Below are 19,520 nucleotides of genomic sequence, written 5' to 3' on the forward strand. Positions count from 1 at the left end.
CAGAACACCAGCCCTGAAAAGCACAATCTTTTATTCTGTCTTTCTCCCTTGATCAGAGGGACACTCTGGTCAGTTCGGCCCAGATTCAGTTTTGGTAATGTAACGTGTACTTGAGTTCTTGTGAGACGCATTCCTCGACCACCCCGACCCACCACTACGGCTCCTCCAACATGCAGCATCAGACAGGTAACCACGGTGTGTGTGTGAGGATCTCTTTGGTTTGCACCAAGAAGATATTTGGTCGATAAACAGGACATTACATAACCTTCATAGTTTGATATTTCATATTTACTCAATGTAAAATGCCTTTAATTTGAGGACACAGTACCTCTGAACTCTATACCACAGTACATGCACTAATGCAGCTATAACATTTTTATATAGTGATGTTGAATTAACCTCTACAAGGCAACAGCACAAAACCCAGAGGTCTTGTGATGACAGAGATGAATGGAACTAACAGGTTTATGAAGAAGAAAACATGTTTAAAACAATGAGAAATAGTGGCACGTTAAGTCAAGTCAAAGTCGTAATAAAACATGTTCTTGTAAGAAACAAGTGGAAGTAGAAGTGAACTATCTCGATAGCAGTAATATGATGATAATAATGAGTGGAATATACTGGTGCTGCAGTAAGATGTTTATTCATGAAAAAGAGAGGAAGCTCCTCAATACTAAATTTGTCACAACACGATTGAGAAAGAAAAATAATAAAGACCCGTAACACTATGTATTGTAACCTTTATCGAAAACATATGCTTAACGTTCCCATAAAAAGAGTTAAACAAACATCAGAACGGATGAAATACATCTACATTTATTTTACACAGGCTCTTGAGGAAGGAAATACTTGACTCCAAAGTTTAGTCACTTTAAAGGTCTTTGAGTGCAGCCACCATCAGCCGTTCTAAATAAAACCTGCTCCTGTAGCAAAACAAGGAAACTCATTTTTCTTGACTGTGAGATGATCAAGTATCCAAATCATGAGCAGGAAGGATCAAACATGAGGAGTCGCTCCAAAACAAACTAAAGTTAGAGTCACTCGGACAAAGTCTCCTGTGAACTCTCGGTCGATGCGCTGGGCTGTTTCTGTTGACGCTTCTCATAGTATTTCTGAAATAAACAACACAGTTTACGATCAGTGTGAGGGCTCATTTTCTACTGTCTTCTGAGTGTGTCTCTGTGTACCTGCAGGTTGTTGTAGTGACCCTGGCTGCTGCAGTGGACCTCCTTGGCTGAGCTTTCACTCACGTAGAAAGTGGAGCAGAGATTACAGAAAAATCCAGATTTAGGGACGACAAACTCCAGACCTGGCGTTACAATAAGGAATGTCATGAACAAGCCATCTACCCCACGCGTGATGTCAGTGAGTCGAAATATTCTCACCGAGAGGGTTGTTGGGTACAAATGGTGGAAGTTGAAAATCTGCAGGTGGAGGAGGTGGTGACTCGGAGCGGGACCGCTTCACTTCAGGTCCAACAGAGTCGCCCTGCCGCTTCCGTGTCACTGCAGAGAGAAGAGGAAGATGGAGCTCTAAGGAACCTGGTGCCAGAGTGTGGCTGACCCCTGACCTCAACCACAAACCTCTCAGAGGAAAATACATCCGGCAGAAGGGAACTAAAATGCTGCACTAAATACCAATTACTATGAGATTATACTCCCATTAAGAGTCCTGGTGAATAATAATGTGGAGACAGATGAAGAAGAGGGATTAACATGACAGCGACAATATTAACCCCACCACAAAAAAAACCTCACCTCGACTGCTCTCTCGGCTGTCGGGTCCATGCGGCTCCGGCTCCAGCACAGCAGCGCTGCCAAGATCTTCAGCCTGCACCGGAACCTCAGGCTCACCGTCGCCCACTAATGTGGCCTGGTTACCGACCAGTGACGCTGTAACATCCTCCTCTTGGCTCTCCTCCTGTTCCAGGTCCGATCCCTTCCCCTTGGCTGAGCACGCAGGGTGTTAGACACATCTCCATACTGACTTTGGCACGCGCACGCACGCACACGCACACGCACACGCACACGCACACGCACACGCACACGCACACGCACACGCACACGCACACACACACACACACACACACACACACACACACACACACACACACACCCACACACCCACACGTGTCCTCATGTTATAGTTACCAGGCGCTTGTTGTCTTTTTTTCCGAGGTCGACCTCTTCTTTGAGGTTTTTTCACATGTTCCTCCAGTTCCTCCTCCTCGGCCACCACCTCATCCACAGTTACAAAGCCCTCGATATCTTCTATCGAGGACACACAACATCACCATAAGGTAATTCCACTGAAATGCATCATGCCAACCTTTTTCATCGAGTTCATGTTGAGAGGATTGGGCTTCTTGGTTGTCTGACTCGTGCTCTGCATCCTCGCAGACGTCAGCTGAAGTCACACCATGCTGAAGGAGACAACACAGTCATGAACATCCGATGCACGTGCAGCCATCTACAACTCTACTTGTCCGTAGCTCTCGCCACTGTTATTTACAGTTACCTTCAGATTCAGAGATTCCACTGACTCCACGACGCCTCTGTCATCCTGGTTTTCCTGGCCGGACCTATCTGGCGCTGGATCATCTGTGATTTCATCCAGTGTGACCAGCTCTAGGAGCTTCTCTCCCACGTCACCCTCATCATCTGCCACCACTTCATCGAGGGTCACCAACTCACTCGGATTTATCTCCATCTCCACGCGCTTCCTTACTCTGCTGCTGCACCGGATGCTTTGTTTGGCCTTTGTCTTCTTCCCTTTCTTTGTAGTCACCACTTCATCCTTGTCTGTCGGGTGCTTTGTACTCAATTTCTCTTCGGCCGTGTCATCGCCAAAACCCTCCTCCTCACTCACTTCATCCAAGTTGTCCAGAGCACTCGGCTCCTTGTCATGCTGAGCAGCCTCATCTTGCAGAGCACCTGCACTCAGTTCATCCAGGGTAACAGTCGAGTTCTGTTCGGCCGCAGCAGCTACGGTGGCCTCTTCTTCAACAGGAACTATTGAACCCGTCTTGTCTGAAGAACAGACATCAGCGGACTCCTCCAAAGCATCAGTGGCAGAGGAGTTGTTCTGTGCAGTCACAGGAGAGACGGCATTCTCAACTTGACCTGAGCCTTGATCTTCTTGAGAAACTTCAACAGCAGTCTCATCCATTGGTCCTTCTGTAACTTCAGGAGCCTCTTCCTTTACAGCAGAAGACGATGTTGGAGAGATGTCGCTCACAGCTGTGGTGGTATCTGCAGCCACTCCTTCAGGAATACTCAGTAACATCAACTCATCCAGTGAGAACGGGGCAGCCATCTTGTCCAGGGGCTCTCCAACTCCAATGTCACTGAGGAAACCAGGAGCTATAATTCCATCCAAGTTAGTGATTTTCTCATAAGAAGTGTGGGGTTCTTCCATTTCAAGAAGGCTGACAGAGGTCAGCTCTTCTTGGGTGCTTGATGGTTCCACTTGCTCCTCGGTTTCTGTTGAGGCTGAGGGAGCCGCAACATCTGTTGGAGGCTTTTGTTCCAGTGTGTCAGACAAATCAGCTTCATCTGGAGCAGAGCTTTCAGCACTGACTCCCAGGTCAATGCCAGTGGATGCAGCTTCTTCTGTGTTTACAACTTGCTCCTCACTGCAATCCATCATCTTGCTGCTGGCACCTGCTTTTGCGTTCTCCGATTCACCATCTCCATCCACAGACAGCTCTGGGATCAGTGTTTCTTCAACTCGATCTGAATCCACCGCAGTACTAAGGTGAATTGTGCAACTGGAGCCTTCTGCTTCAACCATGCCACCTGCAACAGATTCGCTCTCCTGAAACACTTCTTTATCATCTGCTGGGTCTTTATCCATCTGTGGAGACGTGGCTTTTTTCTGCGGCGCCTTCCCTCTCTTCGGTCTTCCTCTTTTCCTTCCAGGCTTTGCAGGCGCTGGGCTCTCTCCAGCCTCATCTTCCGCACTCTGACTTACATCCTTGTTAGCATGCTCCAGTGACACATTCTCACTCTGTGATGTAGGAATGTTCTCACTCGCTGAAGCGTTTTCAGGGACTTCCGCATCAGTGAAGTCCGGAGTCTCTGTTGGTGAACTATTCTCGGTGGACTGAATATCTACAGGACTTTCACTTAAAGACACTTTCTTCGAAGGTCTTCCTCTCCCTCGTCCGCGTCCCCGACCTCTCCCCCTTCCTCTCGCCCGCCCCCTTCCAGACCGCGTGACAAGCGGTGTGTCATCTTTGACTGCCATCTCCTGAGTGGAATCTGAAGCACTGGAAGTCGTCGCTGCTTCCACATTAGGTTGGTCATATGCTCCACTATCTCCAACCTTTTCTGTTAAAGTCTTTTTGCATTGAGGGGCCACCTCATCCACTTCCTCATCATCATGTGGTCTCTTGTTTCTCACATCACTCTTTGCGTCTGTAGCTTCACCAAGTTCTTTCTCGTCATTGGTGGCATGATGTTCTGCAGTTTTATCATCTGCCGGTGTCGGCTGCTCAGTCACAACGGAAGTTTCTTCAACTGCATCATTGCTTGTTTGGTTGTGCTCAGTCACAACAGCGGTTCCTTCAACTGCATCATTGCAGGTTTGGTTTTGCTCAGTCACAACAGATGTTTCTTCAACTGCATCATTGCTTGTTTGGTTTTGCTCAGCCACAACGGAAGTTTCTTCAACTGCATCATTGCAGGTTTGGTTGTGCTCAGTCACAACGGAAGTTTCTTCAACTGCATCCTTGCTTGTTTGGTTTGTGGAAACCTGATCTTCACCGTTTTGTTTGTCCTCCTCCTCTAAAGGTTCAGCTTGGACAGCGGAGTCGTCTTGCGCTTTAAATTCATCAAGAATCTCATACATTACTTCTTCTTCCCCCGACCTTTCATCCTGTGTCACTCTTTTCTCAGTGATACTCTTCTTTGGGGATCTTTTCGGAGATTTGTTTGTCGGAGTATCCGAGCTTCTGCTGATCCTGGATCTGGAGGTCCTTGAATCTTTTGTCGAACTTGAGGATGACTGAGTCTGTTTTTCTCTAACCCTGGCTCTCTTCTCAGTCAGCTGTGTGATTGTGGAATCTGAATAACAGAATTCGTCGACTGTCACAAACCCGTCCAAGTTGAGACACTCAACACTGTCACGCCTTTCTTCTCCTTTGTGTTCTGCGGGATCTTTTGAAACCTGCATCAAAGACAGCATTCAATTAACACAAAGGTTTACTGAAATGTTCCTTTTCCTTTTTGTGTCCTGGAAATATCCGCACTGGCAGACGTCAGTGCTGTATTAACCACTATTGTTTTTTAATCAAACAAGTTTCAAATACAGTAGGCGTATTCCAACGGCTATGAAAAAAAAAGAATTTAATCTGTATCGGCAGGTCATGCTTTTCAAAATTCAGTGATCGACCAGAAAACTGTACTCGGAGCCACACATAAAATCACAGCTGAACAATTTTTTGAAATGGGGTCCAGCATCGAGACTGAATGGACAGCATCTCTGCTCCAGTTAACAGTTGGACTTGGCACATTAGACCAATGAAATCTCAACAGCGCTCAATATCTTGGTGTTCAATACTCATGGTCATGGCTCATTTGCCCCTAAAAGTCCACATATTCACCTCATCATATGTTAAGCCAGTATTTTTCAACACTTTTCAAGCCACGGCACCCATGGTTCACGGCACACCACCAAAGGCACCTCGGCCAAAGCACAGTTGTGCTTAAAGTCCTATAGAAAATCCCTATTCATTTTTGAAAACCTGCAGCTACTGACATTCAGTTGTTATTTTGCCAGGCTATTTGCAGAAGCAAATTGCAGAAAATGTATTTCTTTCAAATGTGTCCAGTAGAGGTGGGCAATATGGCAAAATATATCATGATTTATTTCTATATTTACTTTAAATAACTGTTTCAATTTTATCACTTCTCTTTTATTGTACTTTTGAGTTTCTAGACAAATCCTTAGCATTCTTGGACTGAACTTGCTTCATATTATTTTTTCTCACTTCACATTTTGGAGCACATTTATTTTGTTGTGCATTTAGTTTTTTGCTAACTTTTACGAGTATCAATAAAGTTTGAAGTGAGACGTCACGTTAGCCGTTAGCTTTGCGGTGCAGACCACAGCAGCGCTGCTTTGACTGATGGACAGATCAGCGCATCAACACACATTGTAGCTCTACAGTAGAGTGCATAGAAATAATGTCTACGAATCCACGTGATCTCCTCAGATTGGTTGCTGGTCAACACGTTCTAATTGTCATGATTTAATGTCATCGTAACGCCCAACTCTATCTACGGACAAATGAAATTGAATCATTTACCCCCGTTGAAAAACGCTGTGTTAAGCCACAGGGTTCATGCTGTGACAAAAGACTAACACAATAATGGTATATAATGAGAAATACATGTAAATAAAATGGAAAATAAATTGCTCTTCATAACGGTGAACATTCCTCAGGAATACACTTCTTTATCCTGGACATTGACAAGTATTGAGTTGACCATTGAGGAGTCCCACCTGCCCACCAGCAAGTTGTCTTGTTTATATGTATCCATCAACAGCACATACTGCTTGACTGTATCTGGTGCTTCCATCCCACCGGTGCTCACTCAGTATTATGAAGGAGTAAATGATTACCTTGGAATCAATGGTTGTGGCAGAAGTCTCCAACCTGCTGCCTTCAGCCTTCAAGCTAACAGTGTGGTCTTCAGCACTTTCAGATGGGGGACGGTTCGACTGCTGAACAGAGGCACCAGCTGCGACCAGTGAGGCGGCTTTTCCAACTTTAAGCTTTATATTCTTTTTATCACTCAGACGCTGCTTCAGGCTACACAAGCTGATCAAAAATGGAAAAATGAGTAGTTAGTATCAGAAACATGATAAAAGAGCATAAAAAGTCAGACTTACTCCTCAAAACGCTGAATACGACTCCTGCGGACAAGAGCATGAAATGTTGCTTTAGATGAAGGAGCAAAATGAACTGCAATGGAAGCTTCAGTTCGAGAGTCTTACATGAACTGTCGGTACTTTGTAGAGCCTTGTGAGAATGTTTTCCATTTATTCAGGACTTCAGTCACACCGTTGGAATCAGTCATCTCAATACAGATCTAAACAACAACAACAAACTACGATAAGAAAACAAAGTGAATTCAGATTTGAAGTGATGCGCGTCAAGGGGACCAGGTTGAAGAGAATGCAGAGAGTCATGCCTCTAAGCTGCCATTCTTATGTCAAGAAAGGTTTCTGTCAGAAGTGAACAATTGCCTGGTTATAATTTTGCCTTTTATTTTTTTATTTTGCTTACCCTGTTGGCAAGTGGCAGGAAGTTGACAACAGTCCCAAACGCAGCTGCCATCTCGATGACCAGCTGAATGTGCTCTCCACTGCATTCTGTCTCTACAATGAGCAATCGCTCGGTCAGAGTCTCTGGCTCTGTAAAAGGCTAAACAAATATAAACACGTTAAATGGCCACAAATGACAATAAATCACTAACACAGTGAGAGAACAGCTTCATTTTCTTGAGGGAAGCTCGCAACAGGATCAACTAAAAGAGTCAGAGCAGATACTCACGGCGTTGCAAAGTTTCATCATAGAGGTGTACATCTTCTCCTGTGTAAAGACCAGTGATGTCATTTAAAAATGTGAGATGTCATGTCTGCCATTAGAGAGAACAGCCCTTACTTACCTCACTGCGTTCCACGGTCATGGGCGCCAAGACAAAATGGGCACAAAGCTCATGGCCCTTTACAGATACAGGATTTTTCAGATGGTCGCGGGCAAAGTTGCAACACATGTCCCAGGTATCAAAATAAACAAATGCCTGCGTGAAGATGGAAGGAATATGTTAGTTGCCATTTCACATATTAGATTAGGTGTCATGATGGGAATCCCATTGGTACCCTTCTCTGAAGTGGAAGGACAATGACGTTGTAGTAGAGGGACTGAAGCGAATGCTCTGACAAATAAGGCCAGAACTGGCTGGCGATGGTCTCCTGTATATACGGTCCCTGCGGCAAGCCAGTGAACATGATGGTTGGAGACTTTGCTCCGCAACTCTTGGCCTTCTGAGAAGAAAAGCAACAATTGAAATCAGCATTATCCTGGTTTATCCTTTCTTATGATCAGCCACTACATCATGACTGCTAGGCTAGGGATGTAACAAAATGACACAAAAATACTCATAGAAAAACATAAAAAGAAGAAGATACAAATAAAAACAATAACACTGAAGTTGTCGGGAGCCAGATCCAGATATCCAATTTTATTTTCGTTTGAACATTTCTCAATCAATCTTGTTTTGTGATAGCTGATGTTTCAGGTCTCTGTCATGTAGAAATGACATTTCAATGTAAGGTTGTTCATGGACAACATTGGATTAATTTAATATATGAATGACAAATGTCATCAATGCCAATAAATTGCACCTGAATGTTACTATAGAGAAAACAAAAAAAATTAAAAACATATCTTACCTCAATGTCATCATGTTGTGTGATCGTCAGATGATCTAGGGTTAAACATCAACAACCATAAATAGTTTAATATAACTGCACAGTTGCTAGAATCACACGTTTAACAATTTCAACTGTACCTGGAATGAAGAACCAAGGGGACATGGTTGGGAACAGAAAAGGCTTATTTGACAGTGTCAGCCAAAAGGGCGAAACAGAACCCTCTGGAACATCCTTGCTCATTTGTGGAAAGGTGGCTCCCTGATGCACCATACTGTCAAGCGGAAGAACCTTTCCAGCAAACCGTGGAGCTGGGAAGAAAAAGACAAACACATGCATGATTCACGAGAATCACAGCCATCCAGTTACTGAATTGCTGGGATCGTTGCATCGTTTCAATGGACTCACGCAGTGCAGTGCAGACGCTGGTGGGGATGTTAAGTCGATACACTTCATAGGAAGTAGGTCGTTTTTGGAGGCTGATCCAAACTCCAAGGCGATCCACATCACGACTGGACTTAAATTCAATGTACGCCTGAAAAATACAATGCAGCAGGAAATTACATAACTTGAGCAAATGTTGCCCATTTTAATGAAAACAATGCCAGTTTGTGATTTAAATGTTGCTGTAACACAGTACGACAGTCTTGTTCGGTCAGCTATGTTATGGGTGAATTCTGTAACTGTATATCTCCAATAATAATTTTGTAAAATGACAGTATAGCCAGCATTTAGAAGCGAAAAACAACAACCTCGAGATTTGTACCTTGTTGAGAAGAGGCAGGTAGTTTTCAATGCAGCCAATACGCCTCAAAGCATCTCTGAGAGCTTCAGCTTGATTTGGTGCGATATTTTTGATGAGAATAATCTTGGACCCATCAGTCGCAAACTGGATCATGTCACACAAAAAGACAGAAGAGCATAATAAGATATCGATCACCAAAAAGTGTGTGTGTGTTTTTTTTTTTCTTGACAAAACACTATCCTTGTAAGGACCATATGACATTGTGGGGAATGGCTGGATCCCATGAGGTTAAGGCTCAAGTTGAGAATGAAGACTTAAAAATAACTGGGTCATGATAACTAAGTTTAAGTTTGGAGCACAGTCCTGGTTAAGATTTGCAGTTTGTTTTGGATGGTTAGATTTAGGGTGAGAGGCTCTGGAAAGCATTATGGCAATCAAAATGTCCTCACAAAGATAGTACAAAAACAAACATGTTTGTGTATATATGTATATTAGTGGACTCACAACACGTATCATCTTCATCAATGCTTTATAAAACCCAAACTGTAAAACAAACAATAGTTAATCAGATGTACCAAAAGCACTTAATGTAAAAACAAACAACCTAAAAACAAACAAAACCATACCTTTGTGAAATCAATGGATTTACTCAAGACATACAGGCGAATACATCTCTTTTGAGAAAGTCGAAGGGAGAGGGTCTTTGCTGCCTTTACAACATCACACGCACTTCTCACTGTTGGCATGTTGACAAAGGCCTGGAAGAGAAATTAGGGAGAATGAATCAACAATTCATTTCCTTTGAATCGACAGCAAAATAACTATGATAATGAATTCACAATTATTTCGGCGGAAAATACAAAAGACAGTGCAAAGGCTCACCAACTGTGCCTGGGGAATCACATACATGCTGTCCTCAACATGGTGATATCCATACGGCTTTAGAAGGTTGGCCAGGTCATTCTCGCTGTAGTTGTTTCGAAACACAGGAAGGTTTGTCATCAACAACTGCTTCTGGCCGAATTCCATAAACTAGAGGAATAAGAGAGAGAGAGAGACCAAGACAGATTAGCTTTCATTCGCAGAACATGTGAACATGATTTGGATTGACATACTTTTTGTTCTGTGCCAGCAATCGCTTTGTTGCAATCTGCACAAACAAAAAAAAAAGAAGAGTTTCAGTGGCAATTGATAAACACATCAGAGACACAAAAAAGCACTTAAAATTGATACCTATGTCATGAGGAAATAAATGCTCGGCGATCTGCTCTCCTATTGTTAGCGTGTGATCCACAGATGACGATTGTGTCTGCCAGGATCCAGAAGAGGTGTCTTCTCGTTCAAGCGCTGGTGGCTCGCTGATAACAGCAGCTTCAGTCTTGGAGGTTTGTGACTTCGTGGGAACCAACGGTGACATGCGAGTATTCTTCCTTTTGCTTTCATCAACCGCTGAATCACTAGCAGACGGCGTAGCAAACTCACCCTGTGCCGTTGGTACAGTGCACAGACTTGTGGGCTTCTTTCTTTCCTCGACTTGTGTCGTTTTTAAAGCATCCTCGGTCAAAGATGTGTTCTTTTCAGAGGGTGAAACGCTAGTGGAAGCTGCAGACGATTTATCAGGCTTGGCATCTGTTTTAGGATTGCTTGGGACTTTCTTTGATGCGCTCCTGTGGAGACAATGACAACTCTTATCACGATGCAACTCACCAGATGTAGTAGTCAGTGGTGGCCTAATAACATATTCTTCCTTCCTTGTCTACTTTTGTGATGTTGGTTTTAAAAAAAAAAGACCACAACTTGGGAGTTTCTTGATCTGCTTCATGTGCCAGAACAACATAAAGCAGGTGATGGTCTGATGAGGGTTCAGGAAACTTTCAGAGCCCAAAAGATGGCGCTTTCTTCTCTGAAATCGTTGCATTAAGCAACGATTTCAATGAATACCAAGAGCAGCACCGATCATTCTTAAATTATGCCACTGTTTCATGAAGCCACATCAGTCCATCACAAGATGCAGAGCAAGTTTAACTAAGAGACTTAGGACTAAACACTAATATGGGCACCAATACTGGCTTCTCAGAAATGGCACAGAGCCCTTGGCGTTCTTCAAACTATTGGAGTGACTGAATTCTGCAAATGGTCACAAAACTTTCAAGTTCTCAAAGAGAAGCAAGGACAGGTTTGAGGGGAAGAGGGTTCTTGGTCGTACGTAGTAGGAACTACATGTGCCACGTTTTGTTCAGAGACTTCCAACCATCCACTTCTCAGAAGCAGAACCCCTTCTTTCCTTCCTATATTCCTTGTATTTCTCGACTATTTGGCGAGAACACTGTATGTTTATATTAGTGTCAAACTGCACCATTACTGAACCTTTGATCTGTGTCCGTGACCGTTGTATGTATGAGCACTGCTATTCTAAACACCCACTGGCTATCCTTCCCTTGTTTAGCAACCGTGCATGGGTGAGGACACACAACATCACACATTAATTTAGAATCCAAATCAACAAATCAAATAAAGACGACTTACGCAGGCTTATTGGGAATTATCTCCTACAGAACAATCAGAAAAGAAGGTCTGGTTAAAACTCTTGCAGAAGTAAAACAGTGACTGTTGTCAAGACAATGAAAATACATAAAAGCAAATTACCTTAACAGTGAATGGAAAATTCAGTGTCTTGAGAAGCTTCTCATCTTGCAGCTCACTGATGTCCACCATGTCAAAAGAAACAGCCGCCTATACGTGAAAGGACAATTGTTTCAGTCTCAGGGATTCACACAAAATTACAACCCAGTCCAGGAAGAACCAAGTCAATTGTACGAACATACCTCATGTCTAAGACGGTGCAGAACAAGGGATTTCACTTTTCCAAACTGCTGCAGGACTGACATCACATCATCATAAGAGTCACACCTTTGAACTCCCTTTAGTGTCACTTCTGCTGAAGACAGCGTTTCCTGTCAAAATGCACAATAAATTCTCTCAACAAGTTTATAACGGTCCAACATCGCTCCAGTTCTTTGTCAATTTATCTGCAAATTATCTGAACTAAAAGATATTGATGACTTTATGTATATATTCAAATATTAACGGTAAAATATTCAAAATCTAATAAATGAACTATAAAGATAAAAACACATTTGGTTACCTCTGCTCGTGAAGAGGAGGCTGCAGAAGAACTCCCTTTTGTAGCAGAGGCAGACTTCATTTTTTCCATTTCAGCCAGCAAGACTGGAGCCAGAGATTTAACAGCAGCATCTAGGTTTGACTCATTTGAAATCGAATGGCCTATTGGAAAAAGAAAAGCAATCATTTAGCAAAAGAAACGATCACTCACAAGATTGTAGTAATCCAGGAGCATCTTAATCGTGTCTCAAACCTGATTTCTCAAGCAGCTTCTTCACCAAGCTTTCTGCACTGTCAGCCATGTTCTCATGAGAAGATGATCTTTTATCATAGCTTCTTCCTGATTCAGCTCTACTTTTTGATGAAGATCGTCTGTCACGACTTCTCCGTCGAGATTCCTTACGGTGTGAATATGAAGACCTTTCTACACTTTTCCTTGGTGATGACCGCTTCTCACGGCTTCTTCTCGGAGAGGACTTTCTGTCCCTGCTTCTTCTGGGTGAATAACGTCTTTCTTTGCTACGCTTTGGTGAGAATCGCCTGTCCCTGCGTCTGTCTGGTGTCGACCGTCTGTCCCGCCGGTGGTCTGATGAGGATCTCCTGTCCCGACGTTTGTATGATGAAGAACGTCCCCTTGAGTGAGAGCTGCGGGAACGAGACGACCAAGAAGAGGATCTGGACCTGAAAACATTTCAATGTTGAATACATTTTTTTTTTTTCATTTTCAGGCTTTTGACAATGAAAGATGAAGAACATCTTCACATCAGTGGTTATATACCTGGAAGACCAATCAGAGCTGTTTGTTGACGGAGAACGGCTTCTTCTTCTCCTTTGAGGGGAAGACCGCTCCCATCTACTCTGACTGGTTTGCTTGCCAGAGGGTGGAGGCTTGACATCTCTAGACGCATCACTGAGAAGGTGATAAACACAACAAATAACATGTCAAAATATCAAATCTTGGTGAAAAAAAAAATCACTTCCGTTCCAAGCAGGATGTCATAAGAAACAGTTCTTCCTATTGGTGTGGTCATTCACCATCTCTCTCATATGGTCCACAGTGATCGATCACTATGAGCTACTATGGACCTAAGACCCGAACAAATGGTGTCAATAGTGGGTCTGTTTGCCCGGTTGAAAGATCAGCGTACTTTAACATTTCAATATTAAATTACATTTTCTTTTTATTTTCAGGCTTTTGACAATGAAAGATGAAGAACATCTTCAGTGGTTATATACCTGGTAGACCGATCACAGCTTTTTGTTGATGGAGAACGGCTTCTTCTTCTCCTTTGAGGGGAAGACCGCTCCCATCTACTCTGACTGGTTTGCTTGCCAGATGGTGGAGGCTTGACATCTTTAGACGCATCACTGAGAAGGTGACAAATACAACAAATAATGAAATAATGACAAAATATAAACTACTTAATAATACTTCCTTTCCAAGCAGGATGTCATAAGAAACAGTTCTTCTATTGGTATGGTCATTCACCATCTTTCTCATATGGTCCACAGCGATCGACCATTATGAGCTACTATGGACCAAAGACCTTAAATGGTGTTAGGTGTCCCATTTTTTTTGGCGGGCTGAGGCAGTATACACAGGTCTCAACTTAGTCTACACCAAAAGAAGTAGGCGTCAGTTACCGACATTAGCATTGACCGATCACATTAGCTGGTGCGTCATGTGACTAAATCCACCTCACCAGAGGGACTCAAGTCAGGGGCCAAAGCTGTTAGTGTGCAAACATTGGACTGTGCTAAACAGACTTTAGACCCAAGACAGAGTCCCTAGTGAGCAAGGTTCCTAGGGCATCAACAGCCAGTCTGTTTGCCCAGTTGAAATATCAGTGTACTTTAACATTCCAAGGTTAGATTACATTTTTTTCATTTTCAGGCTTTTTACAATGAAAGATGAAGAACATCTTCACATCAGTGGTTATATACCTGGAAGACCGATCAGAACTTTTTGTTGATGGAGAACGGCTTCTTTTCCTTTGAGGGGAACACTGCTCCCATCTACTCTGCCTGGTTTGCTTCCCAGATGATGGAGGCTTGACATCTTTAGACGCATCACTGAGAAGGTGACAAATACAACAAATAATGAAATAATGATGTCAAAATATACAATCCTGGTAAATAAAAAGCACTTCCTTTCCAAGCAGGTTGTCATAAGAAACAGTTCTTCCTATTGGTGTGTGACAAAATATGGTGACTACATCTAATGGCTATCACAGGGGCTACTTTCAGTTTTGCAGACTGGAATGATATTCATTGGAATCCTGCTGAAATGTGACTCCTCAACAATGGATGTAATGTGTAAGTATGGCCAGTGTTTATTAACAGCTAACACCTATTGGCAGAAAGAATTTCTTGTTAATGACAATTGTCATGGTGCCATATCAGTGGTAAGATTATAATTTGCGGGTAGCTATGTCAGTTGGTTGACTGTGAATAGATATTATAAAAATAGCTTGGAAATGAAAAAAGAAGAAAAAAACTTACCGTTTGCTAGGATTTTTGTATTTTGAAATATGTGCACTGCTCTGCTGATGGGAAATCCACTCCTGTTGGAAAAAAGAGAGTAAAATGTTTTTAAAATGTGGACCGCATCACAAACTCATACATAACTGAGGGAGACAAAAATATAATCATATGACAATGATGACCATAGTTATTAGGAAAGGAAGAATTTAAGGTTTTAATGACTAAAATGAATGTGTCACAAAACAAGTCAGCAGATTCCTGTGACACGGTGTCGCTTAGTCAGGCCCAGTCAGGGACATCCAAGCCTGACGCATCTTTTTAGTAGAAAAATCTTCATAAGGACCGTCGTTCAGGGCAGGCCGATGGTGGTGAAAGGTCTGGGTAACATCTCACAGGTAGCCAGCCAAATGATGCACTGTGCCAATGGAGCCGACAGGTGGGATTTCCACAACCGCTAGTCCTTAAAGAAGGCCATTACTGACTTGCGGTTCTGGAAGACCATAAACCTGAGATGGAGATCAGATAAACCGAGGGGAAACAGCAAGGACAAAAATCCAGGATCGGAGGAATTCAAGCTCAAAACACAAAAGCACAGCAAACTATTTGCATCCCCTCTGTATCGCCTCAGCAAATGACTTACCATTGATGCAAACAAGATTTAAAAAGAAAATACTCATCAGAGTCCTGTTCGATTGACTAACAGCGATGATCATCACTACAGTGTCGCGAACTTGGCGACTTGGCGAGTCTTTGGAAACTGAAGCCTGGGGATAGATGGGAACACAGGGAGTGGCAGAACTGAAGCTGGATGGGTGAAAAAAACGTGGGGAATGTAACCCAGCGCTGAGGGCCAGAGGATAGATCCCAGATGATGGAGCAGGAACAAAATTCTGGATGACGAAGGAGGGGTGAAGGTCGGGAGTCGCAGCAAACCAGTGTCACGGTGAAATCCCATTGATGGTGTAGAGCTGGTGGATGGTCATCTGAGCCAGGAAGCAAATTCTCTGCATTTGGGCCAAAGCCACTGGAAATATCACAACCTGCAAACTAGTGTTCCCATTCCCAACACTGCTTGGTGTTGGATATTGGTGGAGAAATTAGACTCCACAGCCCCGCTTGACACTTCAGGGCAGCCTCCATCTTCTGGGTATTGCTTGTTCAATACACACATTCTAACTTATAAAAAAATAGCATCTTACGACCGGGATCGGTTCCGACCAACCGGTCGCAAGTCAGATTGGACGCAAGTCGAATGCCATTCTAACTATTGTACGTGTTGCCGGGCTGCTACATGCTGCGGGGTCAGACATTGAATAAAAATAAAAAAACAAGCATCTGCTGGCGTGGTCGTAAGTACGGGTGGACGTAAGTCGAGCAGGTCGTAACTCGGATGTTACATGTATATGATCCTGCCAACTTAAGACCATTCTTTGGTGTGTCCTGTGAACGCAAATGTCAGGTGGTGGTTGGTCCTGGAGAATCTCCAAGTCGAGAGATGTCGGCGTCAGTTGGAAAACAACGACTGTAAGTGCATTCAAAAGAAAAGGCACCAAACACTTCGAAAAATGGCTAGACTTGACAAACACATTGGAGACTAACCAAGAGATCTAATATGAAGACATAAGATTTTACTCACCGACATTGATGTGCATTCTTTGTTACACAGAGCGCATGTGTGAGGAAATGACGCAGGTGAGGAAGTAGAGAAGTCCTTCATCGTGGCAACCGTGGCCAAACGTTCGGAGTCACCTTTCATTGTGGGGATACTCATCTTAGACTTCTCAAGCAGCCCAAGCTGTGCTGCAACAACTGGAGGGGTAGGAGCAGCGGAAGTGGCAACAAATTGTGATGGCACCAGACTGAAGAGGCTCGGAATAGTTCCGGGAATTTGTTGATGTGGACTTGGTGCAGGAAAATAGGATGGCCATGCCTGTGCCCCAATCTGCGTCTGATGCATGTGCTGCTGAGCCACTGGTTGCTGTTGAGCCATTGGGTGTTTCTGCTGTTGATGTTTGACTTGGGTCTGCGCTCCCAGATTCAATCTTAAATGCTCTTGAATCGGCTGTTGTTGCTGCATCTCTCTGTGTTTAGGGTGAAGTGTGGCTTGCGGATTTAGCTTGGATTGCGGTGCCATCTCTTGCCAATTCTGCTGTGCTGGCTCCTGTTTTACTTGCAATTGAGGCTCTGGCAAAATCTGTGACTGTTGGTTTTGTTGAGATGGCTGATTTTTAGGATGTTGTTTCCACTGCAGCTTCTCGATTGGCTCAGTCTTAACTTGAGAGTCTTGTCCTGTAGTGCGCAACTGCTCACTCCTCAGGCTTTTGTTTTTACTGTCACTGTAAATAATGCCAAACTTCTTGGGTTCAACGTTGTGTGATGACAGAAAAGGAATTTCAGGTGTTGAAGCTGTTGGAGGGCCATCTGAATGTACAGTAGTTGAAGAGTCTGATTTGACATATCTTGGATCTGTAGGCACAGAACTCGGTATAAAGACATTCTGGGAGAGCTGCTTTGGCTGCATCCAACTTTGCCCTTCTTGAAGACTCCCAACGTGAGGTTTAGAAGCTGGACTTCTTTCAACACTGTCCATCGTAGTTCGATTATCCGGTTCCCTTTCTTTGCGAACGCCAGTCCCAAAGTCCTCACCCATGCCTTCGAATTTGCTTTTGTGTCCATAGTCAAAAACTTTACTGACTGGTTGAAGAGAAGGACGTCTTTCTTCCTCATACACACCGTCACGACCGGGTACTCTCTGCCCCTCAAAATAGCTTCTTCCGGGAGGTTCACCAAAAGAAAAGTCTGACTGATATGCACCCATGCTTCTCTTGTCTTTCTCGGTACGTATTTGCCGCATGATGTTGGGCAAATTGGCAATAGTAATTTGATCTTGAGGTAAGGTTATGAGTTGCTCCATGTCCTCCTTCTCCAGCCCAAACCGCTCAAGAATGTTTTCAGCTGTCTCAGGAGTAAATTTAGGGCGACTTCCCACCTGGTAAGGAGCATATCCTCCTTGCTCCGGAGACTCAAACTGTCTATACTGGAGCGCAGAAGGTATATGGTGATCTTGTTCATTACGTCTAGAAAGTCTGGGATCCTGGTCACTTAGAGGATAAAATGATCCAGATGATGGATCATAATCTGAATGGCGTTGTGACATCCCACTATGTGAGGGAAACAACTCACTCCTCCGACTGGACGTTGTACCATCCACTTGAAATGCAGCTCGATTATCATCATTTCTATAGTCTGCCATTTGAGGCTGCCTTGAATGAGCTAATCCTTGAGAAACAACAGGAGTGACTGGAAGTCCAGTGGAATGACTGTGACTAGATCCAGGTCCCACTTGAGAAAACTGGGGATGGGACTGTCTCTCCGGTTGATCGTCAGGATTTCTGCTTTGGTTCGGAAACGGGTTGTAAAAAGGCTGAGACATGGTGTCATAGTCTGTTGGAGATCAAAATAATAGACAATGCGGTTAAAGAGACCAGGAACAAAGAGTGGCCCCGAACTGACAAACTGGGGTTCAAAACACATATCGTGTTTTCGGCATTCTGATCAAGCCAGAAGCCATTTCCATCCAACGAGGGGTGTTCTCAAATTCCAAAGGATACTCCGCTGCAAGTCAAACAAAATGAATTAATGTAGAGGTCTGGATCATGTCATCGCGGAGCAACAATATTTCAACTCCAGGGGCTTTATGAATCAGTTCCTTCACCTGAAACAGAGTACACCCAAGTCAAAAGCAAGAGGACATTTAATAAGAACATACACAGTGACAAAGCAAAAGTTAACTGTGCTTGCTGGCCTGCAATGTGCATGCATTGACAGATTAATACACATTTAAAAACAAAAAAAAACAAGCAGAATATATATCTACTTGTTCACAAAGGGTGGAATAGAGTGCAGTATTTTCAGGGAATGCCTGGGAGGCGCTTGATCATCATTAATAAAATTTTCGTAGTACGTTTTACAAGGTGATGTGATTGAGGCAACAGATTTGGGATGTTTTTAAAACATACTCGGGAAAAAAAACAGAAAGTAGTGTACAATGTGGTAAAAATCATCGTCCAAATGCGGTCGCAATTGTTACGCCACAAGGAAAGGGCAGGGGATTGACAGCACACACAAACACAATCAAACTGGTTGCAAATTTAAAATAGTCACAATATATTGCGGTTAATAAACGCGCATACAAGCAATGCACCTAATATGTTAATACACTAGATTCCCGGTAGATTTTCTGGTGCCAACGGCGTCAGTGCTTCTGGGAGCCTCTGAGCTGAGGCTCGGCAACACATTAAGGCAGACGTCGAAAAACCTTGGAATTCTTTCACTACAACTTCAGATAATATCCACACAATACTCAGAAACAGGCAAAACTGATGGATATATATATATCGATCAGTAATGTGAGTGGCAACGTTCGCAGCTAGCACGATACACCAAGTCACAAACATGAACATTTCAAACGTTATTTTGGATTACTATTATTCGGATTCTGATATTCGTTCTGCTTTTCATACCTTAAGTTACGGTTTATCCCTGATTTTATTGTAGTGATCGAAATACAGCAACCACAACGGATTTCAGAAACCGGAACACCAACTCTTCTTCGTCGTGACGCACAAGTGTGGTGATGTACAACAGCGTCACCAAGCGGTTGAAGTAACAAGGTCACAAAACCGCAGTAAAAAAAACCCAAAATGTTTTCTTTTTTATTTAGGAA

At 43.4% G+C, this 19,520-nt stretch overlaps 1 protein-coding gene across 4 annotated transcripts; it reads right to left on the reverse strand.

Annotated features, from left to right (window-relative positions):
* Positions 1-428: 428 nt before the first annotated feature.
* LOC128756373 (uncharacterized) lies at positions 429-19,414 on the reverse strand. Of its 4 annotated transcripts, none has more exons than XM_053860837.1 (34): positions 19,318-19,414; positions 16,431-18,409; positions 14,813-14,874; positions 14,255-14,383; positions 13,547-13,678; positions 13,089-13,220; positions 12,564-12,991; positions 12,333-12,472; positions 12,013-12,141; positions 11,834-11,920; positions 11,714-11,736; positions 10,421-10,854; positions 10,303-10,337; positions 10,070-10,219; positions 9,814-9,945; positions 9,692-9,730; positions 9,209-9,331; positions 8,851-8,977; positions 8,583-8,753; positions 8,464-8,498; positions 7,891-8,055; positions 7,677-7,811; positions 7,562-7,600; positions 7,295-7,432; positions 7,003-7,097; positions 6,898-6,921; positions 6,628-6,826; positions 2,518-5,169; positions 2,329-2,422; positions 2,151-2,270; positions 1,758-1,949; positions 1,386-1,505; positions 1,188-1,309; positions 429-1,112 (listed from the first exon to the last, which is right to left on the reverse strand). In XM_053860837.1, exons 2-34 carry the CDS (start codon positions 18,225-18,227, stop codon positions 1,038-1,040), a joined length of 8,475 nt encoding a protein of 2,824 aa, XP_053716812.1. In that variant the 5' UTR covers positions 18,228-18,409; positions 19,318-19,414; the 3' UTR covers positions 429-1,037. The 4 variants fall into 4 exon arrangements, with proteins under 4 accessions (XP_053716812.1, XP_053716814.1, XP_053716813.1 ...); XM_053860839.1 differs by having other exon boundaries at positions 16,431-18,238; positions 19,318-19,396; XM_053860838.1 differs by lacking the exon at positions 19,318-19,414 and having other exon boundaries at positions 16,431-19,311.
* Positions 19,415-19,520: the final 106 nt, after the last annotated feature.

The sequence above is a fragment of the Synchiropus splendidus genome, chromosome 3, assembly GCF_027744825.2.
Source record: "Synchiropus splendidus isolate RoL2022-P1 chromosome 3, RoL_Sspl_1.0, whole genome shotgun sequence".
Lineage (NCBI taxonomy): Eukaryota > Metazoa > Chordata > Actinopteri > Syngnathiformes > Callionymidae > Synchiropus > Synchiropus splendidus.